The 15,405-nt window shown below is 37.2% G+C and overlaps 1 protein-coding gene across 1 annotated transcript; it reads right to left on the bottom strand.

Moving 5' to 3' along the window:
- mob1ba (MOB kinase activator 1Ba) lies at window positions 1-14,783 on the bottom strand. The gene is made up of 6 exons (XM_052115460.1): window positions 14,630-14,783; window positions 7,889-8,055; window positions 3,341-3,434; window positions 3,093-3,226; window positions 2,387-2,550; window positions 1-2,130 (listed from the first exon to the last, which is right to left on the bottom strand). Exons 1-6 carry the CDS (start codon window positions 14,641-14,643, stop codon window positions 2,053-2,055), a joined length of 651 nt encoding a protein of 216 aa, XP_051971420.1. The 5' UTR covers window positions 14,644-14,783; the 3' UTR covers window positions 1-2,052.
- Between the last annotated feature and the right edge of the window lie 622 nt (window positions 14,784-15,405).

Genomic DNA, 15,405 nt, shown 5'->3' with positions numbered 1-15,405 from the left:
TCCTATAAACAGTATTCAGAATTGTACCACAAAAGTTAAGCGATTTTAGCATTTCAGGCTATTCCAATTGCATACCTTTACTGATTATATTATTTACAACTTGCCATCAAAAATGTTTAGTACATTTGTGTTAAGTCGATCTTATTCTCTTTTGAAACAGAGAATATTTCTGAGAAATATTTTAGTCATGTGTTATTTAGAATAATAACATATTTTCTGTAACATTCAGAAAAATGAACATTCATGGGGTGAAACTTCATAGACCAAAGTTATGCATTGTTTAAATTAGTGGGAATGTAATTATTTACAATACCAGCCCTCTTCTTTTTTTCCAACAATATAATTATGTCTCCATGTTGATAAAGGATGATTGTGTACTATATTTATTCATCTAATTTGTCATTACATTATCATTGATAAAGAAGTTTATTATTATGCTAAACTATTATCAAATATGTCATCGATTTTTATCCAACTTGTATTCACCTTCTCATATATTATCTTGTATTTTAAGTAAAAGATTATATTCTGGATCCTTGAAATAATTAAGATACAGACACAGAATTTCAGGGAGAAAAGGTTAATTAGGGCTAGAGAAATTGATAATTACATAAAATTTGTTGTGGGTACACAGAAATATGTCTATGGCGGACTTGCCGAAATAATGTAAAGCCCTGGTGTATGTCATGGGGTATAAAAAAAAAGATAAATTATTCATATTAATAATTAATAAGACATCCCAATCTTGCATAGTCAGTACATTTCATCCCAATTTCCAACAGACAAACCCCTAACCTCTGGTAGTCAATCTGCGAAAACTGACACATCAACACAAGTACTTGTTTATAAATATTGTAGTGGTATAAAAGCATTATCAGGCAAAATGTAGGCTCAGGGCAAAGTTCATCAGTTATGAGTGAAATGTGTTACAACAACAGAAAGACTGAGGGTTTGATAAAATCTGATGCAAACAAAGCAGTCTTATAACAGAAACTGATAAAAGAATTTCCAAACATCTCCACAGGAGTGGTTTAAAAAAAAAAAATACGCAGAGAATTAAAGATGTTTCATCTCCATGGTTCATTCGTTATTTTAATCTAGGAACTTCTAAATAAATCCATTAAGAGCAGGGGTGCCCACACTTTTTTGTTTGATGATCTACTTTTAAATGACCAACTCAATAAGATCTACCAACTAAAAAAAACAGTTTCATTTCAAATAAGAAAATGCTTGTTGGGACTACTGCATGTATCCCTACATGGAATTAATCTTCTAATTAATAAAAAAATATATAATAAATGTTCAACGTTGATATCATTCAGTTTTAAAACTAAACCCAAAACACCTACAGCACAATAGATTACAATAGCCAGAACATTTACCTTATTCTGATGACTTGAATGGAATCAGACAGTTTTGCCTAATCAGGGCAGTAGCATTGCAATTTCGCGCTCTGTTCTCAGAAGTCCTTGGAAGGCGCATATGCGCAAACCTAGTTGTCATGGCAACTGAATAAACAAAAACCTCGCCTGGTCAATACTTACTCGTCAAGTGCAAGTCAGACAGAAACTAAAAGGAGGAAAGACATTATATTTATTTGTATTAAAATTTAACTAAAGTACATTAAAATTTTGTGCGATCTACCAGCATTGCCTTTGCGATCGACTGGTAGATCGCGATCGACGTATTGGGCACCCCTGATTAAGAGGATAACAAGCTTACTTATCACTAATTACTTTTTTAATATCAATGTTCACCTACAAAAAAAGTCAAAAGAATAATCTTAAATAAGTTTTGAAGCAGTGTTGGTGCTTTTTGAAAGTGGACATATCAGGCACTTAAATTGTGTTTGAAACGTCAAAAGGACATCAGTCTAATTCCACTATGACCTTGACCTATACTTGAGTTGTGGCTTATCGAGGGTTTTGTGGAATCAGCCCTTTTCCAACTCTTTGAGGAAACATTCCCACACACCTGCCAAACAAAGAGAGAGCAAAGCTAGACTGCCTGTACACAGAAATTAGAGAGGATGTGCTGACAGGAAGAGCAGATTTATCGGTCCTTTGAGGTGAGCTTCTCAATCAGCTCCTGAAGGGGTGCTAGTTCTTTCCGGTCAATCAAATTAAACTCCTGAAACAATGGAAATGGAGAAATGAAACATTTGTATTTAAGCCAGCAACAATATTCAAGTGATCATGTATGGACAAAGGCTGCAATGCCTAAATCAAACAGCAGACAGACATTTAAGAACAGTAATCAATGAAGGCTTAAATTGTTTCCAAGGAATTGTTCTTAATTATCTAGACTAGCGCAATTACAGGATTATAAAGTTCACCACTACATTACATTAATCAAAGATCTCCTTGTGATAAACACAAACACACACCTGAACAAAGAAGATAAAGTGCTTGAAAGAGGTGTTGAGGTGGGCCTCTTCCTGGAGCTGTATAACAGAGTCAAAGTGCTGGTGGTAGATGTGAGCGTAAACACGGAAAAGTCTCTTCAAAATTGTCTTAGCTACCGACATGAAGTTCTTTGGGAAGGGGACGCCTATAAGTGTCACACAGAAAAATTACATAAATCTAACAAGCAGATACACAACCATAGTTAACATTCAGAAGGGTCCACACAGATGAGATCGGCAAACCACCAGAAAATATAAAAACGTTTACATACTAAGTTTGACTTGTTTGAAGCATATTATGTTGATCTTTTAGAGTAAATGCCTAGCAAATTTGTAAATTCACTTATCATAATGCTACCTTGTGGTCAATTATCTCACAAACTTTTACAGAGCCTTGAAGTTGCCTTATACGTATATTGATGATTTTTTTGACTGATGTTTCTTTTTTCTTTTTCTGGACATGTTCTCCATTTGCTCAATTTATATTTTAGGATGTTTAATGCCAAAGAAGCTTGCCAAATTTCAACTTCTACATCATAAACATACAATTTAATTTGATTATGTTGTTTCAGAAAATGGTGGAACATTTCTCAAAGTGAAAATGAAGAACCAGTTGTGCTGCTTGGACCACCAAATATTATGAAAGCTGATTTACAGATATCTATTAAAAGTTAAATGGGTAGAATACCTATTTTTGAAGGGAAAAGTGTTTCATCATCAAGCTGATCCTGGACCCAAGTCATCAGGTAATCAATGTATTTTGGAGCAGAACATTTTATTGGCTTTTTTATGTTGGTTCCATCAGCCCAGTGATATTCATATCTGCAGATAGCATGTAAGAAACGTTAAAAATAATTGTTGTTTTTTTTACAAGCAAGTACATAAGGTATCTAATGCCCAAAATATTTGTTTTGTTTACTTCCTGTTAATACTGACTTAGGTCCAGCAGACATAAGTGGGCAGCTTTCCTCAGTGCAGAAGTCTGTGATGGTCCCATACAGCATGTTGATCTGGTTGAAGAAGTCCACAGCTACAAGTAGAAAACACATACAGTATTATAGCCTAAACATATGACAGAACATGGTTTACAATGTAAAGACCCTGAAATAACAGCTCTGAAATAAATCATTTTCCTAAATAACTGCATGTGTAAATGTGTAACATTCAGAGGACGGGCCATGCGCCGTATAATTTCTTTTTACACTAAAATTGTCATTTTAAGAATGTAGGGATGTAAGAGTGTAGGTTTTAGGTGTTTATGTGATTAAATCTCAAATTCTTAAATTTGCAACTAAATATATCAACTCACTGGCCACTTTATTAGGTACAGTACACCTGTACATCTACTTATTCATGTGATTATTTAATCAGCCAGTCATGTGGCAGCAGTGTAATGTATATAATCACGCCCATGTTGGTCAGGAGAATGGGGAAAAAATTTGATCTCCGTTATTAAGAACGTTTGTGTGACTTTTGGTGCCAGACAGGCTGGTTTGAGTACTTCTGTAACTGCTGATCTCCTGGGATTTTCAACAGTATCTAGAGTGTAAAGAGAATGGTGCGGAAAACATCCAGTGAGCGGCAGTTCAGCAGACGTAAATGCCTTGTTGATGAGAGAGGTCAACGGAGAATGGCCAGACTCGTTCGAGCTGACAGAAAGGCTACGGTAACTCAGATAACTGCTCTGTACAACTGCAGTGAGCAGAATAGAATCTCAGGACGCACAACATGTTGAGCCTTGAGGTGGATGGGCTACAACAGAAGACCACATTGGGTTCCACTTCTGTCAGCCAACAACAGAAAACTGAGGCTGTAATGGGCCTTCCATTTGTGTACCTCAGCAGAAATCCAGATTTGAAAGACAAGGCGATGTTTTTCAAATTGTCCACTGTCCAGTTTTGGTGATCCTGTGCCCACTGCAGCCACAGTTTCCTGTTTTAAGTTGACAGTTGTGGTAACCGTAGAGGTCTTTTGCTGCTGTAACCCATCCGCCTCAATGTTCAACATGTTCAGAAATGCTTTTCTGCATAGCACTGTTGTAGCGTGTGGTTAATTGGGTTATTGTCACCTTTCTGTCAGCTTGGACCAGCCTGGCCATACTCCTCTGTCATTAAAAAGCTGTTTTCGCTCACAGAACTGCTGCTAGCTGGATACTTTTTGTATTTCTCTTTACAATCTAGAGACTGTTGAGCGTAAAAATCTCAGGAGATCAGCAATTCCATAACCAGCCCATCTAGCACCAACTATCATGATTTCAGATTTTTTTCTGATAGTTGATGTGAACATGAACTGAAGCTCCTGACCCATATCTGCATGATTTTATACATTACACTGCTGCTACATAATTGGCCCATCAGATTAATGAATAAGCAGATGTACAGGCATCCCTAATAAAGTGGCTGGTGAGTGTAATATACATATATATATATATGTTTGGATATATTTGCACACACTCCCTTCGATTTTAAGCAGATACTCCGTGCTAATTCAGACAGACATGAAACAATAACTAAATCACTTGGGGTGTTCATGTGGGATTTCCATGTAAATTATTAAAATACTCTAGCAGCATCATCACAACATCCCTTCTCGTATGCATTCTAATAGCAAGGTTATTCCTTTTAGAGTGATGTACAGCTTCCAAATATTGAATATATGTTGAGATTAATTTGAAGTGCACTTTATGTTGATGCATGTTGCAAATTAGTGCAGGTATAATGTTAAATGTTGATTTAGTAATTAGAGAATTATTATTTTTTGATAAGTGTTCAGTGTTAATGTTAAGGACCCTGATGAAAATTAATCACGGTTTTACTATAGTAATATTGTAGTAACCATGACTGCTGTCACCATGGATTTCTGAACTGAAACCATGGTTTTGATACAATTAACCATGGTTTTATAACAGTAATTCTGAAGTTTCTATATAGTATACAATGATTTTACTATATATTGTAGCCATGACATTAACCATGTTTATATTGTGGTTACTATGATTTTACTACAAATGCCATTGTTAAACTATGGTTACTATTTTTAAACAATGATTTTTATTTAATGTGAAACCTGTTGAAGTGTTTACTAAATTGATTATTCTTTGTAATTGTTTTTTATGAACGAAGAAAATACCGAACCAAACCGTACAAAACTGTGACACTAAAACCGTGATACGAACAGAACTGTGAGAAATTCAAACTGTTACACCCCTAATATATATATACATATATACACACAGTATAAAGCCTTCAAGTAATCTCAGACTGACTCAACATTGTTGAGATTCAGTGAGGCTCAGTAAGGGCCAAACCATCTGTTGTAGAGCTCCTTGTTCATCTTCTATACAATTCTATTTCCAAAGGGAATGTTGAAATCTAAAATGTATATTTCCTACTAATACAATAAAAGGAGAATATATCAAATAAAAATTAAGACAAATGTTTTTGCGAAAAAATTATGCGTCTGAAATTTTGCACAGTAATGTATGTTATATCTTTTATGTCAACTGTACACTCACACATTCTCACGAATGTGCACGCACGCGCACGCACACACACAAGCGCGCGCGCGTTGGTGCGGCTGTCCTTATGAGAACTCTCCATAGACAATGATTTTTAGACTTATACTGAAACTAAATTCTATACCCTAAACCTAACCCTCACAAAAAACTTCATGAATTTTTACATCTTCAATAAAACATCGTTTAGTATGTTTAAGCGATTTGAATTATGGGGACACTAGAAATGTCCTCATTAACGACATTTATAGCATAATTACCAGTTTGTAACCTTAAAAAAAAAGTCCTCGTAAACCACACACACACACACACACACAATCTCTCTCTCAAGAAACCCCATCTCTAATAAAACAACATAAGCTGGAATACATCCACAGCTTTATTTCAAATTCAAAGTCCTGCTAACATCAACTCTGCCAGAGTCAGTTTTCAGCCTTCTGGCCCTGAGGCTAATACAATGAGGAAGCTCATTCCACTGTCATGTCATTATTGTTATAAATAGAAAAAAGTAAAATGCTATAAATACAAGCAAATGCATGAAATGAATGAATGAATGAATAAATACATTTTACAAATGTTGCAAAACTGACCTACAAACAGGCCCTCACTAAACAGATAATTACCATGACGAATTTGTGCAAATTAAACACATTTAAAACTGTGAGCTTCAGCATTAATGTAGAACTGACTTTAACGATGGGACTGTGTCTATTTAAATAATCTAAGATAAGTGTGCATGTCATTTCAGTCTCTTGGATTTGTTTGCCAAAGTGGAAAAGGACAGCAAATCACAACCATTACCAAAAGATCTGCAACCAATGGCTTTCAGAATGCATCCAAAACAGCTTAAGCACATAAATCCACAGAAACAGCCGAAATTGATGTAATCAGGGCTCAACAATAATGAGGGCTCACTGGCCCAGGGCCAGTGTGAGATGGTTGGGTCACTTGACGGACCTGTCACTTGCCTGCTGGGTCAGTGCTGTGTTCACTAGATCTGCCATTTGCTGATCTCGTATGTGTGTTTTAATGTTTTGCAAACATTTGGTTTTCTGAGATGCATTGAACATTGTTGTTGCAAATTCTGCTAATTTAAAATGGTCAACATGGTAATGTTATTGAGATGGTTAATATACAGATGAGGTTTGGCTTGTTTGTGAAAGTCTTGGAAGCATCAAAAAGAAAGGGCTCAAAATGAAAACCAATCAGTAATGTTTTGTATCGTATGTATTTGTTTCCAGAAAGGTATGTAGCTGCTATTACATAACAGTTGTATAATTTCATACTGCAAATTAAAAGCCTGACATTTCTTAATAAAGCAAACTTTACATACAGTATTGAGCAAAGGTTTTAGGCGCTTGTGAAAAATGTTGCATAGTGAGGATGTGTTAAATAATTACATAAATAGTTTTAATTTATCACTAAATGTCATACAAAGTCAAGTAAACAAAAAAAGCTCCTTTGCCTTTAAAACAGCAACAATTATTCTAGGTACACCTGGACACAGTTTATCTTGGTTGTTGGCAGATAGGATGTTCCAAGCTTCTTGGAGAATTCGCCACAGTTCTTCTATCTATTTGTCTCAAATGCTTCTGTCTCTTCATGTAATATCACACTGACACAATGTTTAGAGGGGGGATTTGTTGGTGCAAAAGTAATGTTTGGGAGTCTATCATTTATATTTATTATTGACATACTAAAACTGACGATATAAATCACCATCTTAAGAGTACTGCAGAGTACTGTACATTACTCACTGGCACATATAAAAATACACAGTTAAAAAGTGTTTGTTGTGGGGGCAGGGTAAGTAAAAATTCACCAAAAATCACTATAACTGAAAATACGTTGTTTTTGTTAGAATTAAAAACTACAGGGGAGATCATCCAACTCCTGGCTACAGACTCCTAGCTAGAGATCAAAATTCTACTAATTCTAACAGTGTCTGAATTGAGTAGTCACATGCTTACAGTTGACTGCCACCCATTCATTGAGGTCTTCTCCATCGGGCAGCATGACAGCCATGCGCAGGTTCCCGCTGCCCAGTGTAGCCTCTGCATGCTTCAAGAGCTCGTACTGATGTGAGCCCTCTGGAATGTTCTTCTTCGGCTTGAACGTCTTCGATGAGCGGTTTCCACTGTGGAGTTACAGTAGAGAAAGAACGCAGCAGTTTGTACAACATACACTATAATCAGACACATTATATATAACACTGCACCAAAAGTAAACTCCTACTGAAATTAAAAAATACAGTTTCATTAAGTTTCATCAACTCATCAACTTTCAATTCATCAACTTTCCAGAAAAATTATTGAAGCCAAGTTGTGAGAGATTCTGCAAGTTTATGAATATAGCAGTTAAGAAATTAAAGTCTTTCAATGGCAGCAGCACTGTAGGGAAGTACTACTGGACAATTATGATTCTTTCTGCAAGCTTAATTGGTGAGGCCTACTGTTTGACAATTGTTGACAAAAAAATAAAAATAAAAACTGGCTGAAATGTTTCAGAAAGACATTCTGCTTGCCAATCCTTGTGCTCGTTCACAAGGCAGCCCATAAATGCTTGTATAAGTGCAGGTACAGTGTTGCGCTCCCACAAAATACTCAGTAGGAGAATTGCTCAGCAGGACCATCCTCTCTCTATCTGCTCCAACACAAAGGTCTCTAGTGTGTTTATGTGTGTACACGTGTCTTTGGAGTCCGGTATTTTGGAAAGAGGGTGGCGTCGCTTGTTCAATAGCTAATCTGATGGAAGTTCCAGAATGGCTAGAATTGGATGAAAGCAAAAAGGTGAATAAAGTGTACATGGGGAAATTGGTAAAGAAATAAAAAGGGTGTCTAGCATCATTGCGGTGCAACGGGTCTGAACGTTAGGGAGTGACGTGAGGGTTCGGTCCACGTAAAAGGGGTGGGGTCTGGCGGCCACACTCGTTCCCCTTCTGGTCCAAAGTGCAAGGGGCAGCAGCTTCCTGCAGTGGCTCAGATTCCCTGGGGCCAAGCTGCATGAGGGGCATGGAGGATTGGCTTTCTAGCCCAACAGCAATGACAAGTGCACCAGTCCTTGCGAAGCATGTTACTCATGCTGAGGATTTGGGGAAGCGGATCCGGCAACACAACTAACTAGCACCAACATCCCTACCCACTTCCGTCCTAGACCTGTGAGGATGCCAGCTTGCATGAACAGGGGGAAGAGATCAGTCTCTCAAGGAGAGGCGTGCTCTGCATTTAAAGGCAGCGGTGATGAGGCTCAATTGGCTACAGATGTGCCAAATAAGGATAGTATCTGCACCCCTCCTCTCTCCTCTCTCCTGCCCACACCAGTTCTGAACCTGGCTGAAGAACGGACTTTGAAGAGGTGGGGTGACGTAGACGAGCAGGGGTGTTGTTGCGTCATATTTGGTCAAATACATTTTAATGTGTGTATTAGGATACTGTGGGAACTACATCCTTATCTCAATCACACAGAGTAAAAAGACAGATCGGGCCTGGGAGAACAGATGCATTTGCATTCCTGATGTGCATCAAAACAAGCTGCTGCCATCTGGACAAGATTTAGGTTTTCACACCACACACAATTTTGTAACACAAGTTAAAATAATCAAAAGAGTAATTATGGTACTCAAGCACACTTAATTGGAGCTTTAGTTATGATCTTTTATAAATCCCTGAACATGTGTTTGTTGTTTGTTTGTAATGCCATGCCAGCTTCTATGGCTATTTCCATGGCGAGAAATGTGTAAGGAATTCCATAAAAGGTTTTTAAAATCTATTGTTCCTAAAAACTCCAAAACTGCATTCGGTTTGAGTTCTGACTGAATAAAAAAGGTTTCTTGTGGAGTTAAGACCAGTACAGTCTAATAAAACATGTTTCAGGGATAATGTATTCTGGCAGAAGGTACATGTTGGTGAATCTTCTCCTAATATTAAAAACTTGTGTGTCAACCTGGAGTGACCAATACGACAGCGGGTGTAGACAATCTGGTCCCAGCGATCTTCTTTTGCCAACAATAGGGCTGATTTCATGGAGTTTGCAAATTTTTTTTTTTAAATGAATTTATTTTGGGTTTAAGGTCAGTGGGAAGTATTGGACACTTTTTGAAATCCGCTGATAAAGCCTCTTTTGCCCCTGAACTTGTGAGTTAGTCTGCTTACATTTAGACTCTCACCTTCACAAATGTAGTAGTAGCCTAATATATATATTTTTTTATAAAAATATATATTTTTGATGTAATCACTAAGTTTCAGAAGCCAAAGCATGGAATAACAGTAGACAGGTCACTCGTCCTCTTGAGTTGAACATACAAGGCAGCCACACACAGCTGATGCCAATAGGCCTACAGTATGTGCCTTTACTGGTTCATTAACACCACAAAGCTAGTCTGTCTTTCAAAATTCAACAGCTGCTCTGTTCAGTGTCTCCACCTGTTTACACACAAAAAACAGGACAGTTTGTACAGTAAGCAATGACAGGATGCTGCAGTTGATCAACAAATAGAAGGATGACCTTCTGAAGGACTTACCTGCATAAAAAACATGTGTGTAGAAGACAATAATTTAATAACTACCATTAATGTAATAACTGCCAATAATGTAATACATTTTTCATTCTTAATGTAATAAAAGTCGATAATGTAATATCTTACCAATAATGTAATAACATTTCTGAACCAATAACACAATAACTTTGTACCCATAATGTAATAAGTTATTACATTATTGACTTCTATTACATTAAGATTGGAAAATGTATTACGTTATTGGCAGTTATTACATTTTTGGCTGCTACACATGTGTCATCTAACAATAAAGAGAACTGACTTCAGCTGAAATCCAAACAGCTGAAGATCTGTGAACTAATTAAAACATTCTGCCAAAGTGGCACAATGCCTGTAATGTTAAATGCCTTCCTTAATGAAGTGGCAGCAATATCACTATGCAGCACTACTTTTACATGGTGTGGGAGTAACTGGTTCTGGAGTCTAAATGGTCTGTGGCTACTGGATAGTTACATTCACCTTAAGCGATAGGTCAAATTCTTCAGTAAATCAAGATCTAGTAATATCCAAGTAAATTATAATGAGTATGAAAAGGGGTTAGTTTTCTACTAAACAACATTATCTTTTGCCCCTAATGACATTTTCACAAGTCAGGCATTAAAACACAGAGGAGGCATTAAAACACCAAGCAGAAGTCATATGGGAAATTCCAGTCTTCACACATCTGTAAACACGAGGACACACAGACCTAGACTGAACACAAACTCTTTGTGGGAATAATTATGCTGCTCTAGCAACAAAGCAAAGTGGATGAAAGACACTCTTAGAGCAGATCAAATTAAGTATAAATGTGGAGGCTTAATTCCACTTAAGAGGCTCCACTAAACTGTGTCTTTTCTTCAAGCATTGCTTCACACGCAACTGAATCACACAATCATACAGCCAGAGTTCAAACACAGTCTACTGTTCTGATTTCAATAGTAAGCAGAAGAGAACAAATATACACTTGACATTATACTTTCCTTCTACAGACATTACAGCAAGTTAAAGCTGAAGTGTGTAACTTTCTCTGTGTTAAAACACTTTCTCCTATCCCAACTTAATATGCAGAGACAACTATAAGCAAGTCATTTTTAAGTTATTTAAAAAAAGATATATAAGCATTGACTATGTTTACATGGACACCAGAAATCTGCTTTTTGTGAGAAAGAGGCTGTCACCGTTTACATGCACTGTAGAAGCAGCATATTCTTTACTCCATATACAGAACGTTTGCAGTTTTCTCCACAGCAATGTAATTTCCCCGCGATTCTTGTGTAAATAGCAATCGTGGGCTCAGAGGAAGACTTCTTTATTTTATTCTCTGTTCAATGCTTTATTTTCAGATACTCCAGCGTTTTTGCTGGGTTTGTTCCCTGCAATAGTGGGGTTACCCTCTTATGTGAAACTCCAGGATTCTCCCAATGTACAAGCAGAAATACAAAAGTGAGGGACAGTCAATATTTTACATTGGTGTGTATAAAATTGTATTGTTTATAGTGCATGTGCTTTTCCACTGCATGAAATGTTGAATTATTTCCGCTTAACAGTTGAAGTTTTGGGCTCCATCATATGATGTTTGTTATCCGGTCTGTTCATGCACATGTGCACTTCTCAAAAACCTGTAAGAATGCTGCTTATTGTCACGAACCCCGCTCCTCTGCCCCATCCCCGCTTCCTCGAGCACGCACACGCGCTCCCCTTCGTCCAGCTCACGCGCACGCTCGGCTTCACCGAGCACACACACGCACTCCGCGAGCGTACTCGCTCGCTTCCCGCTCCCTCGCTCCGCCCCCTCGAGCTTCTACGCTCGTTTGCTCGCTCGAGCTTGCACGCTTGTTTTACTCCTACGAGCTCACATGCTCGTACACTATCTCACCCCCTCGGGCTCACATGCCCACTTCTATCGCCAGAACATTATGTACACCTGCACTCGCGTCATCTGCACTCATGTTCATTGTATACACCTGCACTCGTCCCTATCACCTGTCATTGTTTACACCTGCACTCGTCTCTATAAATACCACAGCACATTCGTCTCACTTCTGTTGGTTATTGTTTTTAGTTTCCACGTATCTTTGCCCCCTGCTAGTCTCGTCTCCTCTAGTTTACCCCTTAGCTTGCCAGCTCCCCTTGTTCCCCTGTCTTTTGCTCCCACTAGTCCCGTCTAGTTGTATCTAATTCCCGGCTTCGACCTCCCGCTCTCGTTGACCACCCTCTCCCGGATTTGCCCCTCTTCTCTACTTTGATTACCCGGCTTTTGACCCTACGCTTCCTCGACGATTCTCCCTCTGGATTTTCCCCACTGTACCTTCGCCTGCTCTGCAATAAAACGCAGTTTTGACTCTCATTGTGACTGTCTCTTCTTGTGCGGGTGACACTTATGCGTTTACATGGCAACATAAGCCTTTTCAAGAGAAACCCATGTGGGTTAAACTGCTTTCTCTTAATTCCTTAAAGCCCAAAAATGAAAATTCTCTCATCATTTACTCACCCTCATGCCATCACAGATTTGTATGACTTTCTTTCTTCTGCAGACACAAATTAAGATTTTTAGAAGAATATTTCAGCTCTGTAGGTCCATACAATGCAAGTAAATGGGTGCCAAAATTTTGACGCTCCAAAAATCACATAAAGGCACCATGAAAGTAATCCATACGACTCCAGTGTTTTAATCCATATTTTCAGAAGTGATATGATAGGTGAGTGTGAGAAGCAGTCCTTTTTTGTTGAAAATTCTTCTCCCTGCCCAGTAGGGGGCGATATGCATGAAGAATGTGAATCACCAAAAACACAAGAAGAAGAATTTGAAAGTTAAAGTGGAGATTGACAGAGCAGGGAGGATTTAGATTAAAAAAGGACTTAAACATTGATCAGTTTCAATGTCAAATAGCTTCTGGAGACATTGATTTAACCGCTGCTATCTTATTGATTACTTTTATGCTGACTTATGTGATTTTTGGATCTTGAAAATGTTGGCACCCATTCACTTGCATTGTATGGACCAAACGAGATATTCTTCTAAAAATCTTAATTTGTGTTCAGCAGAAGAAAGAAAGTCATACACAACAGGGATGACATTAGGGTGAGAAAATTATTAGATAATTCTTATTTTTTGGTGAAATATCCCTTTAAGTGGCTTAAGGAAATTAGCATTCTTGTTTCAATGACGTTTCAAAATGCAGTTTTCTTCAAAAACCCTGGAATAAACTGTTTTTTCTTAAGTCCATGTATAACTGTGTCTCTGTGGCACTCTAAAACTCCACTATTTGTTCTAAGCAACACATCCAGCCTGACATGTAAACATAACACTCGACCAATGGCATGAGTTGGGGGCAGGACAATCAATTTGTTTGAAAACAGTGTTTATTTTGCAATTCCATTTGATTGTGCTAGCTAGTGACACATTAATTACACACTTCAGCTGTTAATTTTTTTTTTCTTTTTTAAAATTAAGCTTTCACCACACAATTTACCCCTCACCACTGACACAGGCTTCAACTGTACATAAACCAAGGTGCGATTGCATCGGGGTTATGCTGACTATAATACTGGAATATGTACACTTTACAGAATATTGGGATTAGTCTGGAATAACCCCAAAATACTGATCATGTCTGGATACCAGGTTTCACTTTGATTTCAAATCTTGTTTCATGAAGGCGACAAAACACAATAAAAAAAATAAATGCCTTTTTTGTAGTAATTTTTAGTAAAAGAGTAGGATTTACAAAATTCTTCTTAATTATATTATATGAAAGAGTGACCAAATTGAAGGACGCTACTAGTTTCTAATCCACATCACGCGACTAGATGGCAAATTACATTATGTTGGGAAATGTAGCTCTCTGGTTACTAAACCAATCATAGCCATAACATATGAGTAACCAAATACTCTTTCATGCAGCTGTTAATGGCCTCATACACTGGCTAACTCTTCTTCATTAGCCACACATTTCATGTTATATGATGGTGACCTGCCAACCTGATGCGATGAGATAAAACTGCGATCGTATCAGCTTTCATCTTTAAATTATTACTGTTTACTTCTAATAAATTAAGGCTGTGATTTAGGATGAGGGATTATATACAGACAGATTGGGGACAAAGGCAATATTAAAAACCCTTGCTAACTAGCAGTCTGTGTTATCATTTATAAAAACCAACTCATACTTACAATAAAAAGCTCATCTCTCCTTGAAGAAAAAGCGCTGTGCTTCGGAAATCGATAGCAATTCGTTATCTTGAGTGTTGATTGATGAAAAGCAAGATATTGGAGCAGTAATGTCCTTAACACTCCAGCACCAGCACTGATCCCGTCCGTACAAAAGTTCTCCTTCTCATTCAAAGTCTCTCCAGAAGAGCGCACATCTCGCGAGATTACGAAAAAGACACACTGCAGAGTTACTTCAGCGTAAACAAACACGATTGTCTACTGTTTATTTAAATTCTTGTTGACTTGTGAACATCCATCATTAGTGAACAAAAGGAAATAACATTGTAAAAATAAAATAATAATTATATATAGAGAGAGAGATCTTATTATTATATTTAAAAAATATATATATTATTATTGTTTCAGGCAACTTTTGTGCTGTGGACTTCTTGAAAGTAAAGTCTCGTTGAAATTGCTTTCAGTTGTTTTCAATTAGTCTATTAACAATGTATATGGTGTATGTACATGCATCCCAGGCGATTTATGTTATTATATATATTTTCTTTTTTTCTGAAAGACGAAATAGACATTTCCACCAGTGTAATTTCCACCAATTCTGTAATCATGTGGTGGAAATGATGGCGATGGAAATTACATTTTTAATGTTTGTGAAATAAAATGGATGACTCTTTTGTTTGCTTTGATTTTAAAGATAATTGTATAGCTGACATTTTATGTATGCTAAATACAGTTAGCATTTTCATTCTTTTTTCATAATTTGCCAAATATATATCTTT

This window comes from Xyrauchen texanus, chromosome 4, assembly GCF_025860055.1.
Source record: "Xyrauchen texanus isolate HMW12.3.18 chromosome 4, RBS_HiC_50CHRs, whole genome shotgun sequence".
Taxonomy (NCBI): domain Eukaryota; kingdom Metazoa; phylum Chordata; class Actinopteri; order Cypriniformes; family Catostomidae; genus Xyrauchen; species Xyrauchen texanus.
Note: the sequence above shows the minus strand (reverse complement) of the source record. Positions and strands in the feature narration are given on the sequence as shown.

Coding starts and splice junctions, on each gene's coding strand:
- mob1ba (XM_052115460.1), bottom strand. Junction 3,435..7,888: donor TGAATGGGTGGCAGTCAACT/GTAAGCATGTGA, acceptor TTCTACTTGTAG/CTGTGGACTTCTTCAACCAG. Junction 3,227..3,340: donor CTTATGTCTGCTGGACCTAA/GTCAGTATTAAC, acceptor TGCTATCTGCAG/ATATGAATATCACTGGGCTG.